The 19,004-nt window shown below is 60.3% G+C and overlaps 1 protein-coding gene across 10 annotated transcripts in view; it reads left to right on the forward strand.

The window, feature by feature from the left end:
* C22H7orf50 (chromosome 22 C7orf50 homolog) overlaps positions 1 to 19,004 on the forward strand; it is a 145,113-nt gene that overhangs the window by 111,837 nt on the left and 14,272 nt on the right. For 4 of the 10 annotated variants that reach the window (XM_063631108.1, XM_055260885.2, XM_055260884.2 and 1 more), the window contains exons 3-5: positions 3,980 to 4,173; positions 10,802 to 10,883; positions 13,436 to 14,233. In XM_063631108.1, coding sequence (XP_063487178.1) covers positions 3,980 to 4,173; positions 10,802 to 10,883; positions 13,436 to 13,615 — 456 coding nt within the window. In that variant the 3' untranslated portion in view covers positions 13,616 to 14,233. Of the gene's footprint in view, positions 1 to 3,979; positions 4,174 to 10,801; positions 10,888 to 13,435; positions 14,234 to 19,004 lie in introns of those variants that run through there. The other 6 variants (XM_063631109.1, XM_063631107.1, XM_063631110.1 and 3 more) reach the window with 4 other exon arrangements.

Here is a 19,004-nt window from a genome sequence, read left to right on the forward strand (position 1 = left end):
AAATCAAATTAGTGTCATTTCTTCTCTGTCTCTTGCTAGGAGTTATAGGCGTAAAGGAAAAACAGTTTTCATGCAGCTGTATTTTCTCAAGCAGTGTCAGCTTCTCGAAGAATCTCACGGCTCTCTTCTCTGGAAGCTGCCATGGCCGCTGATCCACTTTGCTCCTCCCAGCCTGTAGGGTTTGGCTTTGTGGTTTGTTTTCAGTGTATTTGTTGAGTACAGTGAACGTTTTCATTGCCCGATGGTAAGGATTTCATGTTTAACTGCACGAGTGCCGCGTTGCTTGAGGTAGCCTGTGAAAGTGTCCCTGTTGTGAAACACACAATGTAGGTGCAGTGACAGGCCCCCTGGCCGCGTCCCCATCCCGGTCCTCAGGGTCGCAGTTTATCTGTGTGGGTGCAGGTCCTGTGTAAAGCTTTTCATGCACATTGAATTGTTTTATGCATTTTCAAATGTAATCCTCAAGACATCTAACTGTAGGAGAGAGAATGTGTGGCTAGAATTTTTATTTTTCTGTACTTCATATGAGTGTCTGTATTTCATCAAGTCTGAAATGCTGGAGACTGTCCTAGCATTGAGATAGGGTGACTGTACTTTTATACATTTTTCTGCTTGCACTGGGATGGTCCAGAGACGCCGGCTTTAGACATCACACGTCTGTGACAGACCAGTGCTTCCTTCCACGGGGCCCGTCCCATCTGTGTTGGAAAGCCGTCACGTTAGGAGAGAGACTCTTGCCCTGACAGCGTCGGCCCAAAGCCGCCCACCACACCTCTCCCAGTAGAGTGGCCCCAGACTGCAGGGTCTGTGGGGTGGACACTGGGCCTAGAGGGGCTCCAGGGGGCCCAAGGTCTGCCCCTTCCCAGAATCCTGGAGCCGGCAAGAGCCTGGCGTCACCCCTGCTACTGCGCCAGGCTTTGCGTCCTAGGCCTGAAACTCAAGTCCCTAGAAGTGGCCCTCACAGGCTTTTATTTGACACTGGGATTCTTTTAAAAATGTTTTGGTGTGTACTTAGGTAATTTACAAGCCCTTGGGACAACTTTGGGAGCTCTGTGTGATAGTGTCAAGTTAAAAGTATTTGCTAATTAAACCTGCGTTCTTATTTGCTAGTGAAACCCGCATTCTTTGGAGGGTCGGCACGTGGGTGGCAGTTGGAGAAAGTTGTCCGCTGCTCGTCCGTGGGTGATAGCCGTCTGCCTTGCTCACCTGTGCTCTCCGGGCCAGACACTGTGCAGGCCAAGCAGAGGAAGCAGCGGGTCCCAGCATCACCACGCCCGATCCTGGCAGCCCCACCACCCTCCCGTGCTGCCCCCACTCCCCCGACCTGCCACAGCCTGTGCCCTCCAGCTTGCCTGGACCTGCTGCCTCCCGCCCCCTCCAGCTGGACACCCTCCCGGGGCCCGCCTGTGTCGTCCCAGGATAGCTGAGGTCGCTCACGTCATGGTCACGGCCTTGGGGAATCGCCTGGTCCAGGACAGTGAGCACAAGCACAGGGCGGCCGATAGCGCGGAGTGGAGCCGGGCACCCCCAAGGCAGCGAGCGCCAGCACGGGGCGGCCGATGGCGCGGAGTGGAGCCGGCACCCTCAAGGCCCCTGGCTGTCCGGGCGCAGCTCCCTCACTCCACCTGCCTCTGCGTCTTGTGTTGAGGCCCAGCGCAGAAAGCAGGAGTTCAGGGTTTTTCACCTGAAGTCATTTCCTGGGTTCATCAGTGACTTAGGAAAAGTTAAAGGTGCACCAGCCAGTATCAGGTACAGCCCAGGGCAGTGGGTGGCACTCCTGAGCTTCCCACCTCGTGGGCCAAGGTGGCTCCCTCGGGGACACGGGAATTGGGCTGTGACTCCTGCCAGGTCGGGAGCGCTGGTGGCCAGAAGCAAGAGTGGGTGTGAAGGAAGCTGTTTCCGTGGCGTCCAGGCTGGTGCCTGACACGAGAAGCAGCCTGCGCTGGGCGCTCGGGAAGCCTACGGGAAACAGCTGGGCCTGCAGGTCCCCGGCTTGGCCGTGATATGGGGCGGCCTGGGTTCCCCTCGCCATCCACCCCAGGCCAGCGCCCGCATGGCTGCTGCCCACAGCCTTGGCCCTGTCCCAAACACTCTGGCCACCAACCTGAGACCCTGCCACAGGGCCCTGCCCACCTGCTCAGGACCTGTCCAGGTGCCCCACGCATGTGGGCTGGCAGACCCTCGGCCACCGCGGCGGCCCCTCTGCAGCCCTAATAGTGTTATGTACTTTGGCCGGCGTGATCAGCCGCAGCCTGCGTGGCCCACGGGGTCGGGGCTGAGGCTGGGCCTGTGCCAGGGGGGGTTTTGCCTTTCAGGGCCAGGGGTTGTTCCTGCCCCGTTGGTGGCTGTGGGCCTAGGAGGTGGGCGTGGAGCTGGTTGGAGCCAGTCAGTCACCAGGCTCCCCTGTGGGTGTCCATATCCCCACCATGAAAATCCTCGCTCCCCAGAGCCCTGTGGGCCTGGCCTGGTGGGTCTCGGAGCTTCCTGCCTCTGTGTATGGGTGGCCCAGGCCTTCCCACTGGGACTCTTCAGCCTCTCTGTGCTGGGCACCTGTCAGGGAGGGTGCCCCTCGCCCCCCAGGCCCTGTCTCTTGCTGCGGACCCCTGGCAGGCTCCAGGGGTGTGGCCGTGCGTGTGTCGGCGTGAGTGTGGGGGGTGTCTGGGTGTCTGTGGGTGTTTCGGTAGCTGTGGGTGTCTGGGTGTGGATTTGTTGGATGTGTGTGGGTGTGAGTGTGGGTGTCTGGGTGTGTGTAGGTGTGTGGCATGTGGGGGTGTCTGGGCGTGTGGGTGTCTGGCTGTATGTGTGGGTATCGGTGTGGGTGTGTTGGGTGTGGGTGGGTGCGTGGGTGTCTGGGTGTGGGTATGTGTCAGTGTCTGTAGGTGTGGGTGGGTGTATGTGAGTGTGGGTATATGGTGGTGTCTGTGGGTGTATGTGGGTCAGTGTGGGGACATGGGTGAGGGGTGGGGGTTGTGTTTGGCTGTGAGTGGGTGTATGTGGGTGTATGGTGTGTGTGGGTGTCGGTGTGTGTGGGTCGGTGTGGGGACATGGGTGAGGGGTGGGGGCTGTGTTTGGCTGTGGGGGGTGAGTCTGTGAATGTGTGTGTCTGTGTCGGGGGGTTGGGTTGCGTATATGTCTGTGTGTAGGGGGGCCCTTGCCCTACTTCACTTTGCTCTCCCTGGGGTGGGATGCGCAGGTGTGGGCTGTGCCCGGCCTCCCTTCCTGGAAGCCCTGGCTCCCGGTGGGCGCTGCCTAGTTCTGGTTCCCACGCCCCGAGCCACTTCCCTGGGCTCCTGGCCTTGCTCGGAGTCTACACTGATGTTCTGACTTTTTCCAGAAAAGATGAAGCGTGTGGACAGCAGCTGGGGTCACCTCATGGTCACCCCGTGGCCCGGCTGCCCCGGTTCTGACGCTTTGCACCGTCCTCTTTTGTTAATTAGGGGAGGGTGGGCAAGACAGAGGGCCTGTGCTTTGCTGGCAAGATGTGGCTGGAGACACATTGTCACAGCAGGCCCTCTCCCTCCCTCTGGGGTCTTGGCCACCCTCCCTGTCCCCAGCCTGCAGCCTAGGCGGGTCTGGGGCCAGCACCTGGCCTGTGTGATAACAGACACCGGCACGCCTTCAGCCCTCCCTGGCCCGGCCCGGATCTTCCCACGCTGTGCGGGGTGGGGCAGGACCTCACAGAGCCTCGGGAGGCGGGAGTCTGTGGTAGGTGGACCACGGGGGTGGGGTAGGGGCCTCTGGGCGGTTAATCCTGTCACCTGGCGCCTGCCCGCAGGACTGGCCATCCTCACGTGACCTGTCTGGCTCTTCATTGTAGCACAGGCTCAGCAGGAGGGTGTCGGCCGGGGCTGGACCCAGTGCTGGAGGACAGAGCTTTTGGCCACTACCGAGGCGAGGGTGGGCTTGGGAAGCCCCAGGCAGCGCACCTGTCTCTGGATACCCTCCATCCCCGGAGCCTAATGTGTTCCTTGACTTTCAGGGAGAAGCTGTGCTCAGGCCCGGGCCGGACGCAGAGCCGGAGCTGTCCCCAGAGGAGCAGAGGGTCCTGGAAAGGAAGCTGAAAAAGGAACGGAAGAAAGAGGAGAGGCAGCGTCTGCGGGAGGCAGGCCTTGTGGCCCAGCACCCGCCTGCCAGGCACTCGGGGGCCGAGCTGGCCCTGGACTACCTCTGCGGGTGAGCGGCCCTGCCCCACACGATTCTGTCCTGGGTGCGTCTCAACCCCTGCCCAAGGCAGGTCACAGCCTTCACCTGCACACACTGTGTGGGAGCTTCTAGAGTAGTGGGGCGTTAGCGTTCATGCTAGGCCTGTGCTGCCACTGCTCCGCTTTCTGTCTGAATGGCCCAGAGCCTTCAGGAACTTTCAGGGGCGGCAGCAGAGCCGCCGGTGCAGGGATTGCCCGGACCTGTGCTTTTAGAAATGGGTCTGATGGTGAACCTCACCCCAGGTGTACGTCACCACAGGAAGAATCCACGGGCCTGGGTGCTGCTTAGACATGGGGGTGAGGAGGAGGGAACTCGTGGTGGCCTTCAGCCCTCACTCACAGTGACAGGAGGTGCCACTGCCTCTCGAGAGCGGGAAGACGGGGATCGTGGGGTGCTGGGCACAGGGCGCCGTCTCCCTGGCTGCCTGCGGCGTGGCTGGGTGGATGGTGCAGGACTGCAGGGGTCAGAGGCTTTGGCGTGGGCTCCACAGCCTTGCGGGCCATGGCCACCTCCCCAGCGCTCACCAGCACAGGCTGCTGCCCGTTTCTGTCCGTCTCCCTGAGTGCTGACTGCACCTAGAATAAGGGGTGTCACGGCGTCCATGTGGCTGGCTTGCTTGGAGACAAGAACTGGGTCCCTGTGATGGAGTCACCCTGAGGGGCAGGGTGTCCTGTGGGGGGCACTGGCCCTGCCTGGGAGGACAGGCTCCAGCCACACCTCTGTGGGAGGCCCTCGGAGAGATGACCTCCTTGGACAGATGACCCCCAGTGTGGCTGTGCAGCTAGTGGAATGAGCAGCGGGGCCTGCGTGGATGTGCCTGCTGCATGCACGCGTGTACGTGTGTGTGCATGTGTGTACGTGTGTGCATGTGTATGTGTGTGCACATGTGTGTACACGTGTATGCATGTGTATATGTGTGTGCACGTGCATGTGTGTTTGCATGGGTGTGTGTGCGCGTGTGTGTACATGTGTGCATATGTATACGAGTGTTGTGTACACGTGTGCATGTGTGTCTGCGCTTGTGTGTACATGTGCACATGTGTGCGCATGAACGTGTGCATGTGTATGTGTGTGCTGTGTATACAAGTGTGTATGCATGTGGGTGCACGTGTGTATGTGTGCACGTGTATGAGTGTGCATGTGTATGAGTGTTTACACGTGTGTGCGTGTGTGTGTTTACATGTGTGCATGTGTGTGCGTGTGTATCGGTTGTGTATATGTGTGTTGTGTATATGTGTGCATGTGTACACATGTATACACATGTGTACGTGTGTGCATGCGTGTGTTTATGCATGTGTGTGTGTGTGTTTATGTGTGGACGTGTGTGTTGTGTGTGCATCCCCAGGATGGCCCTCCACCTACAGGAGAGGGGCTCTTGGCCGCCCTGCACCAGGCTCAGCGCTGGGCTCAGGAAATGGGGATAGGGGCGAGCCTCCTGCTTCTCGGAGCCGAGGCTGCCTTGGGGGTCATAGAATGAGCTCAGCCATAGCGTTGGGTGGATCCAGCTGGAACCAGTTGAGTCATCATGAGTCTCTGCACTGGTCAGTTCTCTGGGAGCCTTAGCTTCCCTCTCCCTGAGGAACGTGGGGCTGAGGCCAGGTGCCCATGGCTACCCCAAGAGCTCTCTCTTGCTCCGAGAACACGCTTGGCCCAGGGGACGGTGCTGGCTGTGGTGTGAGGCCGCTGTCTCCTGCGCTCGCTCCTGCTTCTCGGCAGGCAGGGCCACAAGCCACTGCAGGGTCAGTCGCTGTAGACAGAGGGGGTTTCGGAGGCCGTTGGTGCAGCATCTCAAGCCCAGGTGTGGGCAGGGTGTGGGCTGGGCAGAGGAGCAGGTGGACACAGGCCTGGAAGGCGTCAGCTGCAGGAATGGACTGTAAGCTCCCGGTGGGAGGCAGAGGGCGACTGGGGCCTGCAGCTGTGCCGCCTGCACCTTTCCTGTCTCCACTGGCAGTTGCCTCTGGGCGTGGCTGTTCTGGACCTCCCCTGACGCCTGGGGTGGGCGGGGTTTGTCCACCTTCCTCCCCACGCCTGCCAGCACCTTCGGCTGCTCTCAGTGTGGACTCTGTTAGCACAAGGGGGACGTTGGGGACGTGGGCAGGAGAGGGGGGACCAGCCGCTCCACAGCGTGGCTGCCCCTCCCTGGTCTTCACCCTGGAGGCGCCCTGACTCCCCTCCCATGATCGCACACCCTCCGAGCACCCCACGGGAATGTCCTGAGTGCCTGGGAGCCTGCCCTGCTACTGTCCTCGGCCTCACCCTCCTCTACCCCTCTGGGACCTTCCCGGGGCCCCCTCATGCTACCCGTGACCCCACAGCGGCAAGTCCTGTGCGGAGGCACTGTGTCCTGCGTGTGGGAGGAGGGGGACCCTTACTCCTCAGAAACAAAGCAGCCCCTTCCCACGGGAGCTTCTTCCAGGGCCTGGGATCCACACACCAGGAGGCCAGCCACAGACATGGGCACCCGGGCAGGAGCTTCTCCTCTTTCCTGGGGGTCTCCAAGGGCGCCCGCAAGCCCAGCCGCATCTGGCTGCCAGATCAGAGCCCATGTGGGTGTGTGGAGCCCACGGTATCCCTGGCAACTCAGGGTTTTCCAAAGAGGGAGCCAGGGGATTCCCACAGGGGAGTGTCCTTAGCCTGGGGGCTGCTGGGGACCATTGGCCACGCCACGGCTGGCCCACCACAGAGCCCCCAGCACAGGGGCAGCGGTGAAGGTAGGTGCCCCTGAGTTGTCCTCCCCCTGCAGAGGGCTTGGGCTGGGACTCAGAAAGGACGTGGTGGCCGCCGTGGCCCATGGCCATCTTAGGGGCTTTCCATGAGGGGTTCCTCCTGGAGGCAAAGCCATCTGCGACCAGGTGGGCTGTGTGCGGAGGAGACCCCGAATTGTTCTGGTGAGCCCTCACGGTGGAGAGTTTCCTCTCATCTCTCCAGGAGGCACCCCACTCATTCCAGGATGCCCCAGGGGTCTCCCCTCCAGATCCCCCGAAGGCTCTGCCCACTGAGACACGTGGACCCCGCGCCCGTGGGGTCTTCATGCCCCGTCCCTAGAACCCAGGTCACAGGCTGGGCAGCGTCCCCACACGGTGACCTTGGCCTGTGACCTGTGACCATACCCTGGGCTGTTCTTGCATCTCAAGGGTTCGTCTCCTCTGCAGCCTTCCTGGGGTGCTCCTGGCTTTGTGTGAAGCTGGGGCTGGTGGGAGCTGTGCAGCAGGGCTGGGGTGAGGGCCCAGAGGCTGGGGTAGGGGATTGTGGCCGTCGTGGCCCTTTCCCTGCACTATGACCATCGTGGCTCTTTCCCTGTGTGTGACCGCCGTGGCTCTTTCCCTGTGTGTGACCGCCGTGGCTCTTTCCCTGTGCGTGACCGTCCCCTCGTCTTCCCAGCAGGGGCCCCGGGCTTGGTCGCCCAGCTGGTTTTTCCAGCTTAGAGCCGTATTGCCCTGGCCTTGCATAGCGGAAGTTTGGGAGTGCTGGGAGCAGTCCCTCTAATTTCTGTGGGTCTCTGGGCTGCTGGGTCCACTGTGGTAGTTACACGAGCGATGCACACAGCTGTCAGCGGGCAAGCCTGTTCCTCATTAAAGAGAAAAAGGAGTTTATATGCTTAACGCAGGAAATTGAAGATTGACTTTCCATATAACTGAAAGAAGAAAACCAGCATCCCTCAGGGCCTCAGCCACGCCTGCTGGGTGTTCACGTTGGGGGCGGGTGGGGAGCTGACTGCTGCCTTCCTGGTCCCTGCTGGCTTTAGCTCGCCGTTCTTGGGGGCCAGCCTGCTGCCTGGGTCTGCTCCAGGTGGGAGGTGGTGCCCCCACAGGAGAGAGAAGAGCTGGGACCCCGGCCGCAGAGATCCAGCGGGGACGGGGTCCCCCACTCACCTGCGGGGGGACGAGAGCAAGTCACTCCGGCCGTGGAGTAGCCCAAACCCACCCTCCTCAGGCCCCCCGTGTTGCCCAGCACAGCATGGCGTCTTAGCTTCCTTGCAACCTGTGGCCTCCGGGCCTGGAACCCTGGAATGAAAGGCCAGAGCAGAGGCCAAACTATCCCATCCGCGGAGCTGAGGAGACACTTCTTGGGGGTCCTTCCCTACCCAGGCCCACTGCCCCACTGCCAAGGGACAGCCCAGCTCCAAGTGTGGGAGGAGCGGCCAACCCGTGAGACCCGGCCCCTGCCGGCGCCAGCCCCGCCCAGGCCTTCGTGGGGATTGGGTCATAAACTCACCCCGGTTGGCAGTTCCTGCTGCAGTTACGAGCACGTGGACACTGGCTGTGGGCCGGCTTCAACTGCTGTCTCAGTAGAGACCCCCTCTCGATTTTCTTTTGGAAGGGGGTTCAGCAAGAAATCCCCGCTTTTTGTGGGGGTTTTATTTTGAGACGGAGTCTCACTGTCGCCAGGCTAAGGTGCAGTGGTGCGATCTCAGCTCACTGCAACCTCCGCTTCCCGGGTTCAAGCGATTCTTCTGCCTCAGCCTCCTGAGTAGCTGGGATTACAGGCGTCCGCCACCACGCCCGGCTAATTTTTTGTATTTTTAGTAGAGACAGGGTTTCACCATATTAACCAAGATGGTCTTAGTCTCCTGACCTTGTGATCCGCCCACCTCAGCTTCCCAAAGTGCTCAGCTTATAGGCGTGAGCCACTGTGCCCAGCCGCCCCCACTTTTTTTTAAAGCCCAGCGGGCTAGCAGGGACTCTGGTTCTCCACCCAGCCGGTGAGTACCACAGGGGAGGAGGTTCTTCTCTCTGGGCTGCTCTAGGCAGCTCTGGACAGATGACCCTGCAGTGGCCGTGGCCCCCGCTGTGCTGGGGACAAGGGACTTCCCTCTGGCTATTCTCTTTCCTTTTCCAAGATGGGACCTCCTGTCTCCTGCCCCACCTAGGCAGAGAGAAAGAGGATTGTGTCATGCATCCTGTGAACTGTCTGCAGCTGCGCAGGGACTAGTTCCCAGGGTGGGTGGCAGAGGCGGCCATCACTCAGGAGGCCTCGCCCAGTGCCGTGGGAGCCACAGGCGACACTGAGCACCCCACCCGCCCCTCACTGTGTCTGCTCCCCCAGTGACGAGGCCAAGAGTGGGACGGCTCATCTTCGGTGATGAGGGAGACAGGCTCGGCCTGAAGCCTGCCTGGTGGGGGCTCGGTGAGAGAGAGGCGCCCTTGGTTCAGGGCCGTGGGCAGCAGTGCTGTGGCCTCGGGCCCCATGGGAGGGCAGTGTGCAGAGCGGCTGTGACTGACTCGCCGTGCGTGGGCTCTGGGAACACCCGTGAAGTGGGGTCACCACTCCAGGTTCCCAAGGAGGAAGCAGGCTGATGGAAAGCAGCAGCTCAAGGTGGGAGAGTTAGAAGGTGGCAGAGCTGAGATGCCAACTTCTGCCCTGCAGCGGTAAAACAGCCCCCAGCAGGCAGATGCCATGGCCTGGCTGGCCCAGGTGCACCTCACAGAGGGCCCACGCTGGCCGGGTCAGGCATCCAGGGAGCAGACCACGAGGGGCTGTCTAAAAATTAAACCTCTCTGGAGGCTCCTCTCATCACGCAGGAGCCCTGTGTCAGTGCACATGGGGCTGGCGTGTCACCTAGCAGGTGCACAGCCGGGCTCCCCACCCACGGGACTCCCCACCCACAGGACTCCCCACCCACAAGACCCCACTCACCCACAGGACTCCCCACCCACAGGACCCCACTCACCCACAGGACTCCCCACCCACAAGACCCCACTCACCCACAGGACTCCCCACCCCCAAGACCCCACTCACCCATGGGACTCCCCACCCACAGGACTCCCCACCCACAAGACCCCACTCACCCGCAGGACTCCCCACTTACAGGACTCCACTCACCCACATGGCAGTGGGGACAGGCAGGCTGGGCAGCGCTCACAGCAGGCGCAAGGCCCTCCCCTGTGCTGAGCTGCAGTCTTCAGACCTGGGCCTGCACATTGATGGAGGCATCTGGGCTTGGCTGCCCTGCCTGGCCCTGGAAACACGTGTCTGGGAGGAGGTCTCTGGAGTAAACCCTGCCTGGCCCTGTCCTACCCACAGCGCCAGCTTCGCTCCATCCCCAGCTGCCTGATGTCCACAGGCCCTAGTGCAGGAGCAAGGTGGGGGCGGGGGCGGGGCGGTTGTGGCCCTGGGGAGCAGCCTCTCTAGCATCCGGCAGCTGCTCGTCCCCAGGCCCACTGCCCCCTTGTGAGGGCCTGGGACTCAGGTGTTGTTCCTTACAGTCTTTCCATTTTCATATAGAAAATACATCATCAATTAAGTCGCTCCCTCTCCTCCCAGAGAAACTCAACTTCTTCCTTCCTCCTCTGTAAAATCCGTGTGACCCATGGGGTGGGGGAGCCCACGGGGACTTGGGGTCAGTCGTGAGCCCCGGGGTGGCCAAGGTAAGAGTGGCATCCACATGCTTCCTGGGCAGGCGGCAGCAGGGCGTGGGGTTGTGGCTCCTCTCCTCGGGCAGGGGAGGGGCTCCAAAAACCCCCTTCACATGAGGCCTTGGTGTTTAGCACCTGGTGGGGCTCCCTCTCCTAAGATGAGGTCCCTGATCTGTCAGGGCAGACAGGTGCCCGGGAGCCTTTTGCCCAGCACCCTGAGACGTTTGTCTTCCTTTCCCTAGATGGGCCCAAAAGCACAAGAACTGGAGGTTTCAGAAGACGAGGCAGACGTGGCTCCTGCTCCACATGTATGACAGTGACAAGGTGTGTGCGTGGCGGGGTGGGCACATCTCCTGGGGGCTGAGGTCTGTGCACGGCGGGGCAGGCACGTCTCCCGGGGGCCAAGGCCTGTGCACACTGGGGCCCTGACAGCAGAAGCCACAGTCTGAAAGGGCCGCCCTCAGGGCCCACTGCAGGGCGGGTCTCCGGGTGCCTTTGTTCTAAGAGATGAGCAGCGTTGCCTCCTCCAGGAGCCCTGCCGCCGGTCTTCAGGGCGGAAACCAACACAGGGTGACCTTAGGGAGGCCACCTGCCCGTGTGCATGTGTGCGTGTGACGTGTGTCTACACGTGCGTGTGCGCGCGTGACGTGTGTCTACACGTGCGTGTGCGCGCGTTACGTGTGCCTACACGTGCGTGTGTGCGCGTGACGTGTGTCTACACGTGCGTGTGTGGGCAGCTGCCCTTTTCAGGAGCAGGATGTGAGATGGGGTTTCACAGGATGAAACGAGACAGAATTCTGAACTAAACCCGGCTGCTGGGCAGTGGGCTGGAGCTGCCCGTTGTCCTGTGAGGCTGGAGGAGCCCATGGTTCTGCTGAGCTGCATGCGGTGGGCAGCGCTCCTGCCTCGCCGGCTCTCCTGCGCCCACGTTACTAGAGGCCAGGCTTTGCGTGCTCTGCGCGTGCGCTGGGGGCAGGGGGCGGTTTTCTCCTGCCTGTGTTTGCAGACTCTCAGGGCGGGGCAGGCCCACCGGCCCCACTCACAGCCCTGGGACATTCCAGGCATAGCCTGCAGCCGCTTGCTTTCATTGTTTTATTGTTGGTTTTTTGTGGGCGTTTTTTGAGACAGGGTCCCGCCCAGGCTGGAGTGCAGTGACACGACCACAGTTCACTGCAGCCTCGACCTCCTGGGCTCAAGCCACTCTCTCTCCTCAGAGTCAGGGGACATACACATTGTAAGCCCTATTGCAAGCCGATCGTAAGCCCTATTGCAAGCTCCGGTAATCGCGACACTGGGGCGGGCACAAGGCTGGAAGTAGAAGTGACTGGAACAGCCTGGGGAGCTGGAAACCCTCACTCCTGGCGCAGCTGATTCCAGCATGCTGGCCAAGCCCGTTCCACGTGGAGAAAACCTCTTAACAGAGCCAGGGACAACTGGGTTTCCACGTTTTGTTTTGTTTTGTTTTGTTTTTAACCAAAGTTTACGTGGTTTTATTTATATGTTACTATTACCCAAAGTAAACTTTATACAAAACTTTTTATGCAGAAAAATAATCCTTGGTTAGGCAAATCCTTGGTTAGCCATTTATATGTATGTACACACACACGCAAAGTATCTTACACAATCATAGTTAGACATATTTACAAGCACACAAGTGTGCATTTTAGTTATACATTTTTATTTCACATGTATTGTAACTGTACATATTTACAAACATGCTGATACTTAATGCATGCGGCCCCCAGCTTCACACCATATGCAAAAATTAACTCAAAATGGATCAAAGACTTACATTTAGAAGCTAAAACCAAAACTCTTAGATGAAAACCTAAGAGTCCATTTCATGACCTTGGGTGACGCAATGGTTTCTTAAATGTGACTCTAGAAGCACAAGTGACAAAGGAAAAAGTCGAGAAAGTGCCTTCATCGGGATCTAAGACTGTGTAGCCAGGCACAGTGGCTCACACCTGTAATCCCAAGCACTTTGGGAGTCTGAGGCCGGTGGATCACTTGAGGTCAAGAGTTCGAGACCAGCCTGGCCAACATGGCAAAACCCCATCTCTACTAAAAATACAAAAATTAGCTAGGTGTGGTAATGCTTGCCTATAATCCCAGCTACTTGGGAGGCTGAGGCAGGAGAATTGCTTGAACCTGGGAGGTGGAGATCGCACCACTGCACTGCAGCCTGGACGAGAGAGCAAGACCGGCTCAAAAGAAAGAAAGAATCTAAGACTTTGCGCTGCATACAGGACTGGCCAGAAAGTGAAATTGTTGCTACAGAATGGGAGAAGTTTGCAAGTCCCACGTGCAATTAGAACTCGGCTAACTCAATAATGAAAAGGGCCCAGTGTTGAGAGCCGCTGCCGCAGGGACCCAAGGAAACTTGTCTGCAGAGCAGATTGGCAGGTGGCCAGAGAGCCCACGCAGAGGTGCCCCCACCACCAGCAGAGAAGGGTCAGGCCACCAAGAGATGCCACCTGGCCACTGCCGCCCTGAGCAGAAAGGCGAGCGTGCCAAGTGCCAGAGCATATGCGGCTTTTTGTTCCGAATGCACCTTTTATCACGGCCTACCCCTGTTTAATTTGTGTCATATTTTCTCATTTTTCTGAGGATTTTTACGATGTTTCTGAAATGTTCTTCTCCCCACGTGGCTTCTGTTTTACCCAGGATAATTCAGTGTTTTGTCTGCCTCTAACAGGCGTTTCTTCTTCCAGTGTCTGGGCAGGGTCTGTGGCCAGGCTGCCCACACCCTCGGGCCGCAGTGGGAGGATGGAAGCCTGAGGCCCGGGTGTCCTTGGCTGCAGCGTCTTGTCTCCCGCTGCTCAGTGGCCCCTCCCTGCCCCGCCCCTCACCTACTCCGTCTCTTCCCCGTCCAGGTTCCCGATGAGCACTTCTCCACCCTGCTGGCCTACCTGGAGGGGCTGCAGGGCCGGGCCCGAGAGCTGACGGTGCAGAAGGCAGAAGCTCTGATGCGGGAGCTGGACGAGGAGGGCTCCGATCCCTCCCTGCTGGGGAGGGCCCAGCGCATCCGGCAGGTGCTGCAGCTGCTCTCCTAGCGGGTTCAGTGCAGGGCGGGGCCACTGCCCAGCGCAGGGCGGCCTCAGACCACACGGGGTGCAGCTCCTCCGGCGGTGGGGGCCGGGATCACCAGCAGGGCAGCGGCCGAGCAAGGGCTTTCAGCTCCTCTGGTGGCGTGGGCCGGGATCACCAGCACCAGAGCCTCGCAAGGGCCCCTTCTGTCCTCCAGACCCTCCTTGGCCGGTGACGGCTGTGACAGTGATGGCAGGTTCAGTGCCTTCAGCGCAGAATGTGGACGCTCTGGAATCACCCGGACCCCTGGCCTTGGAGGGGCCCTCGAGCCCCAGGAATCTGCTTTGGAGGGAAATGTCTATTTTTCTACCAGGAATATTTTAGAGATTGGGCCACGCTGGCTCCTCCCACCAGCTGCAAACCTGCACCTTCCGCCTGATTCCCCATCCCCCTGCGTGGGCCTCATTCCTGGTCCCCTGCCTGCGTCCATCGAGGGGCCTGGCTGTGGCCTGTTTTCCTTTGACCCCACACAGCGTCATAGCAGGTCATGGGGAGCCCCTGCTGGGGGCTTGTGGAGTCGGATACCGTCTCTGTGGCTGCATTTGAAATAAAACCCAACCCACCAGTGGCCGTGGGTCCTGCTCTGTGTGGTGCGTCCCCTGCCTGTGGACTGCAGAATTCATGTCCCCCATGCCAGCGCATGCCAGGCCGCGACCCCGTCTTTAGTGATGGCCACCCCAGGATGGCATTGGGGGTGCTCCGTGTGTGGCGTTCCTGGCAGTGGGCACTGGCTGATTGCTTGCGTTCAGGCCAGCCGTTTCCCAGCGCTGGCAGTGACTGACCCTGGCAGGAAACACGCTTAGGCCGCACAGAATCAAGCCACACACTTCCTGTTCCCAGCAGCACGTGGTCCCTGCCCCCAAGTGATGTGAGGTGCCGCAGGGCATCGGGAAGGCCGTGGTGACCACAGAGCTCTGGGCAACTGCCGGGGAGGGCCGGGTGGCCATGGCGAGGAGGTCCGTGCACCACTGCAAGGCCAAGTCTGTTCCAGGATGGGCCCCGGGAAGGGCTGAGGCCAGCGGCTCCCGCCTGGGCCTCCGCAGAGCAGACACCCAGGTGCTGCTGCCCCGGAGCTGCCTCCTGCCCAGCCCAGGTTGGGGGTTCGTGCTGCCGTCTCAGTGCTCCCCCAGCTGACGGTGGAGCAGAAAAGTAGCTGCAGCCGCCACCTGGCAGCCTTGGGACGCTGGCTCAGGCCCTGAGTGTCCCGCCCCCCAACAGAGCTGCTGAGGCTGAGGTCAGGCTGCCTGCCTTGGCTGCCGCCGACCCACAGAGCTGCATGCAAGCTGGGAGGCGGGAGCACGGCCTCATGCCCATGAGAGCAGAGAGTCACAGGCTCCGGGCTGTCATCCTGGGGAGGGCCTCGGGCTTCCCGTGGCCACTGCTGGCCTGGCTTGGCCTCCTCAGCCGTGGCCCTTGGGGCCTGTACCTCAGAGCGGTGACTGGCCTCACTGTGACCCACAGACGTCTACTGTGACTTCCTTCTTAGCTCCCTTAAGACCCCAGGGCTGGGCTAAGATGTGGTCTGGGCAGGTCTGGCTGACCGCTCAGGCTGTCTCTATGTGGACATTGAGACTTGGGGCCGGCGGAGACCCTAAGGACCACGTCCTCAGGTCTTCTTTGCACCCACCAAGCTGTGGGAAGGCGATGAGGCTGTTTGCTCTTCCTTCGCCAGCACCCAGCCCCGTCCCCCGCACTGTTGTGGCCAAGATTCTGACAACCCACGACACAGGCCCTGCTGTGTGCACCCCACTGGCCCAGGGCGGGCCTTGCCGGCAGCAGGCAAGGAGTCCCCAACCCCTCCTGGTGCAGGTCAGGTGAACTCACAAACAGGAAGGCACGTTGCACAGCACGAACCTTCAGATCTGCAAGGCGGTGCCTGTGATCCGGCTCCTGGCAGCACAGCTTTGCAGGGAAGTTGCTCGGAAGGGTCCGTGGTCAGCCCAGCAGTCGGGGTACTCGGTGGCCCCTATGCTGAGAGGCACCTTAAACACCAACAAACAGCAGAGGGAGACCTGCAAAATGCAAAGAAAGGGCAGCAGCCTCCAGAAGGCAGGGCTGATGGATCCGGAACCAGAGCTCTGAGCTTCCCAGCAGCCAAGTGAGAAAGGGAACACGGTGGGTACTGCTGAGTCCTCACCGACCATTAGTGGGAAGAGGTCTTGAAGACCTGGGCCTCCCTTCGACAGCACAGATGCTCCCCTGACACCGGCTGGGGAGTGCTCTCCTGTCAAGGGTTCCCACCTCTGTGGATCGTAAGGTGCCAAGTTCCTCAGGGCTCTCTGGCTTAAGATGCCAAAGTTTGGTGCAGAGATGTCGTCTGGAATGCAGCTCAGAGAACCACGCAATGCCCTGGGGTCTCCCTACCCCGTGCAGGTCAGTGAGGGCACCCGCCCATGCAACCCCAGGGGCCAACCACATGGGGCCACCTGTGCTGGGGCTGTGTGTGCCAGAGAACGGGCTGTGAGCCCCTGTCTCGGCTAGCGCTTGTGTGGGACTCCTGAGCCAGGAAGCCTCCAGCTAAGGAAGCCCCACCTCAGCCTGGAGACGACCCTCATGTCCATCCTTCACGTCTGTCCCTGGGCAAGCTTTCCTCTCAGTGGAGAGGGCAGTTGCTGACCCGCAGCAAGCCAGGCAGCGGATCGAGATTTGTGCCAAGTGAGGGGCCAAACTTAGCGTGGGCATGCGTGCTGTTCCCTTTACATGTGTCCAAGGCCATAAGCGGTGGGCTGTGACAAAGCACATCTGGGCTGAGCTCAGGGAGAAATGTTCCCTGCAGTAGGTATGCAAGTGTGTGCGGGTGTCAGAAACACCAAACCATACACTGATAACTCATGCCAGGTGCAGCGGCTCACACCTGCAATCTCAGCACTTTGGGAGGCGGAGGCCGGAGGATGGCTTGAGCTCAGGAGTTTGAGACCAGCCTGGGCAACATGGCTAAACTGCCCCCCAACAAAAAATAAAAAATCCGGGGATGGTGGCATGTGTCTGTAGTCACAGCTACTCGGGAGGCTGAGGTGGGAGGATGGCTTGAGCTTGGGAGGTCGAGGCTGCAGTGCACAGTGATTACACCACAGAGCAAGAGCCGGCATCTAAAACAAATTTAGTGCAGTGAGCACTGTAGTCCCAACACTTTGGGGGGCCGAGGTGGGCGGATCACGAGGTCAGGAGTTCGAGACCAGCCTGACCAACCTGGTGAAACCCCATCTCTACTAAAAATACAAGAATTAGCTGGGTGTGGTGGTGGGCGCCTGTAGTAATCCCAGCTACTCGGGAGGCTGAGTCAGGAGAATCGCTTGAACACGGGAGGCAGAGGTTGCAGTGAGCCGAGATCGTGCCATTGCACTCCAGCCTGGGTGACAGCGAGACTCTGTCTCAAAAAATAAATAAAAATAAAAGTAATTTTTAAAAATAAAGGAGCATTGTTTGGAAGTCAGAATCACATTGCCTGTGGGGGTGAGCAGACCTGTGGAGACCCCGGCTTTCCAGGCCAAAGGGGCCTCCCCAACATGGCGTGAACACTCGTCAGAGCGGGTTGGAGACCCCTCACAGCACTGAGAGGCTTCCGGACACCGTCCCCTGCCCCAGCCCACCCAGCCCTCTGAGGAAGCGGCCTCTGAGCAGTTTCTTGCAGGATCGATGTCTGAGAAACAGCTCACACCACGCGCCGTTTGCTCACCTCCACCAAGAATGACACAGGTTTGGCCGCTGAGTCACCCTTCAGAGCCCTTCCCTCCCTCCGAGCCCCCAAGACAGTGGCATTTTTTAGAGACAGGGTCCTGCTCTGTCCAGGCTGGAGTGCGGTGGCATGAGCTCTGCTCGCTGCAACCTCCATCCCCCTGGGCTGGGCTCAAGGGGGATTCTCCGCCCTCAGCCTCCTGAGTAGCTGGGAACACAGTTGCTACCACTATACCTGGCTAATTGTTGTATTTTCTGTAGAAGTGGGGGCGTCACTATGTTGCCCAGGCTGGTCCCAAACTCTTGAGCTCAAGCGATCCTCCCGCCCCGGCCTCCCACCGCACCTGGCATTTATTTCTGGATGAGTCGGTGCCCAGTGTTTACATCCCAGAGCCTCAAGCTGACCTTCCAGCCTGGGCCGGCGCTGTCCGCTCCCCACTCCTCCCTGGAGCACCGGCTGCCTCCAGCTGGGCTCTTTCTATGCCTGCCTGTCCCTGCCTGTCCCTGCACAGATCAGGTGGCGCCACCTGCCGTCCGTCCAGCCCCTCGGCTCTTGCTCCAGTCACAGTCACGCCCTGGCTGGGTGCCGTGCGCCGTGCGCCCTCCAGTGGCTCCCAGGAAGGGGCGCTGTCCACGCGCTCCAGCTGCCATCCCCCTGCCCCGCCCACTGGGACCTCAGAACCACTCGTACCCCTGCTGGCTGCGTGGGTTTCACAGGTGATAAAGCTGAGCGCAGCCTCAAACCCTGAATAGTCATCAAAGTTAGGATCCTACAGACTCCTCCAAGCCTCACCTCATCACCCCTGTGGCCCAGCAGTCCAGAGCCATGGGCCATCCCCCTCCCCCGCTTGTTATGCAGCAGCAGCTACCCGATGCACTCTGACCTCAGACACCCTAGGACTTTGCTTAGATTTCACAAGGGACTGGGTCCAGGTAAGGGGGGGGGGGAATTTGACCAGTGATGGGCCTGCCTCGGGGCATTCGTGAGACCTGCCCAGAGAGACAGCTGGGCGCTGGGCTGAGCTGTCCAAGTCCTGCCGCCCTCTGAAGCCCGGTGAGCCCACCCAGCCCCCCCACCGTCTTACCTCCTTCCCCCTCACCATCGAAGGTGGGAAGAAGACCCCCGCTCTGAGGGAGCCCCAGCAATCACAGGGAGGGCCCAGGTCCCAGAGTGAGGTGGGCTTCCAGCCTCTGGGTTCCAGAAGTTTCCTGATGGGGGCTGCCCACTCCAAGGGAGGAGCTTCAGGACATCTGAACCAGGACCCCCACCGCACTGGACGCGGCCCCCAGGCCCTGCATGTGTGTGCCTTGCGGGTGTGGGTGAGGGGTGGCCTGGCAGCTCCCTTGGGTCGCTTGGGTTCTATTAAACGGCACATCCGTGGGTAAAGCCTGGTCTCCTAAGCCGGGCCAGCCCGGGGCTCAGATGGCCTCACCCTCCGAGCTTGCTGTGGGGGGGCCTCACCCTCCGAGCTTGCTGTGGGGGGGCCTTACCCTCGGAGCTTGCTGTGGGGGGGCCTCACCTTCCAAGCTTGCTGTGGCGGGGGGGCCTCACCCTCCGAGCTTGCTGTGGGGGGGCCTCACCCTCCGAGCTTGCTGTGGGAGGTTTGCAGATGGCTCGGGGACTGTGTGGTTTTGTTTTGCCTGGACTTAGGAGGGTAATGGGAGGCACGTGCGGCATGG

The sequence above is a fragment of the Symphalangus syndactylus genome, chromosome 22 (assembly GCF_028878055.3).
Source record: "Symphalangus syndactylus isolate Jambi chromosome 22, NHGRI_mSymSyn1-v2.1_pri, whole genome shotgun sequence".
NCBI lineage: Eukaryota > Metazoa > Chordata > Mammalia > Primates > Hylobatidae > Symphalangus > Symphalangus syndactylus.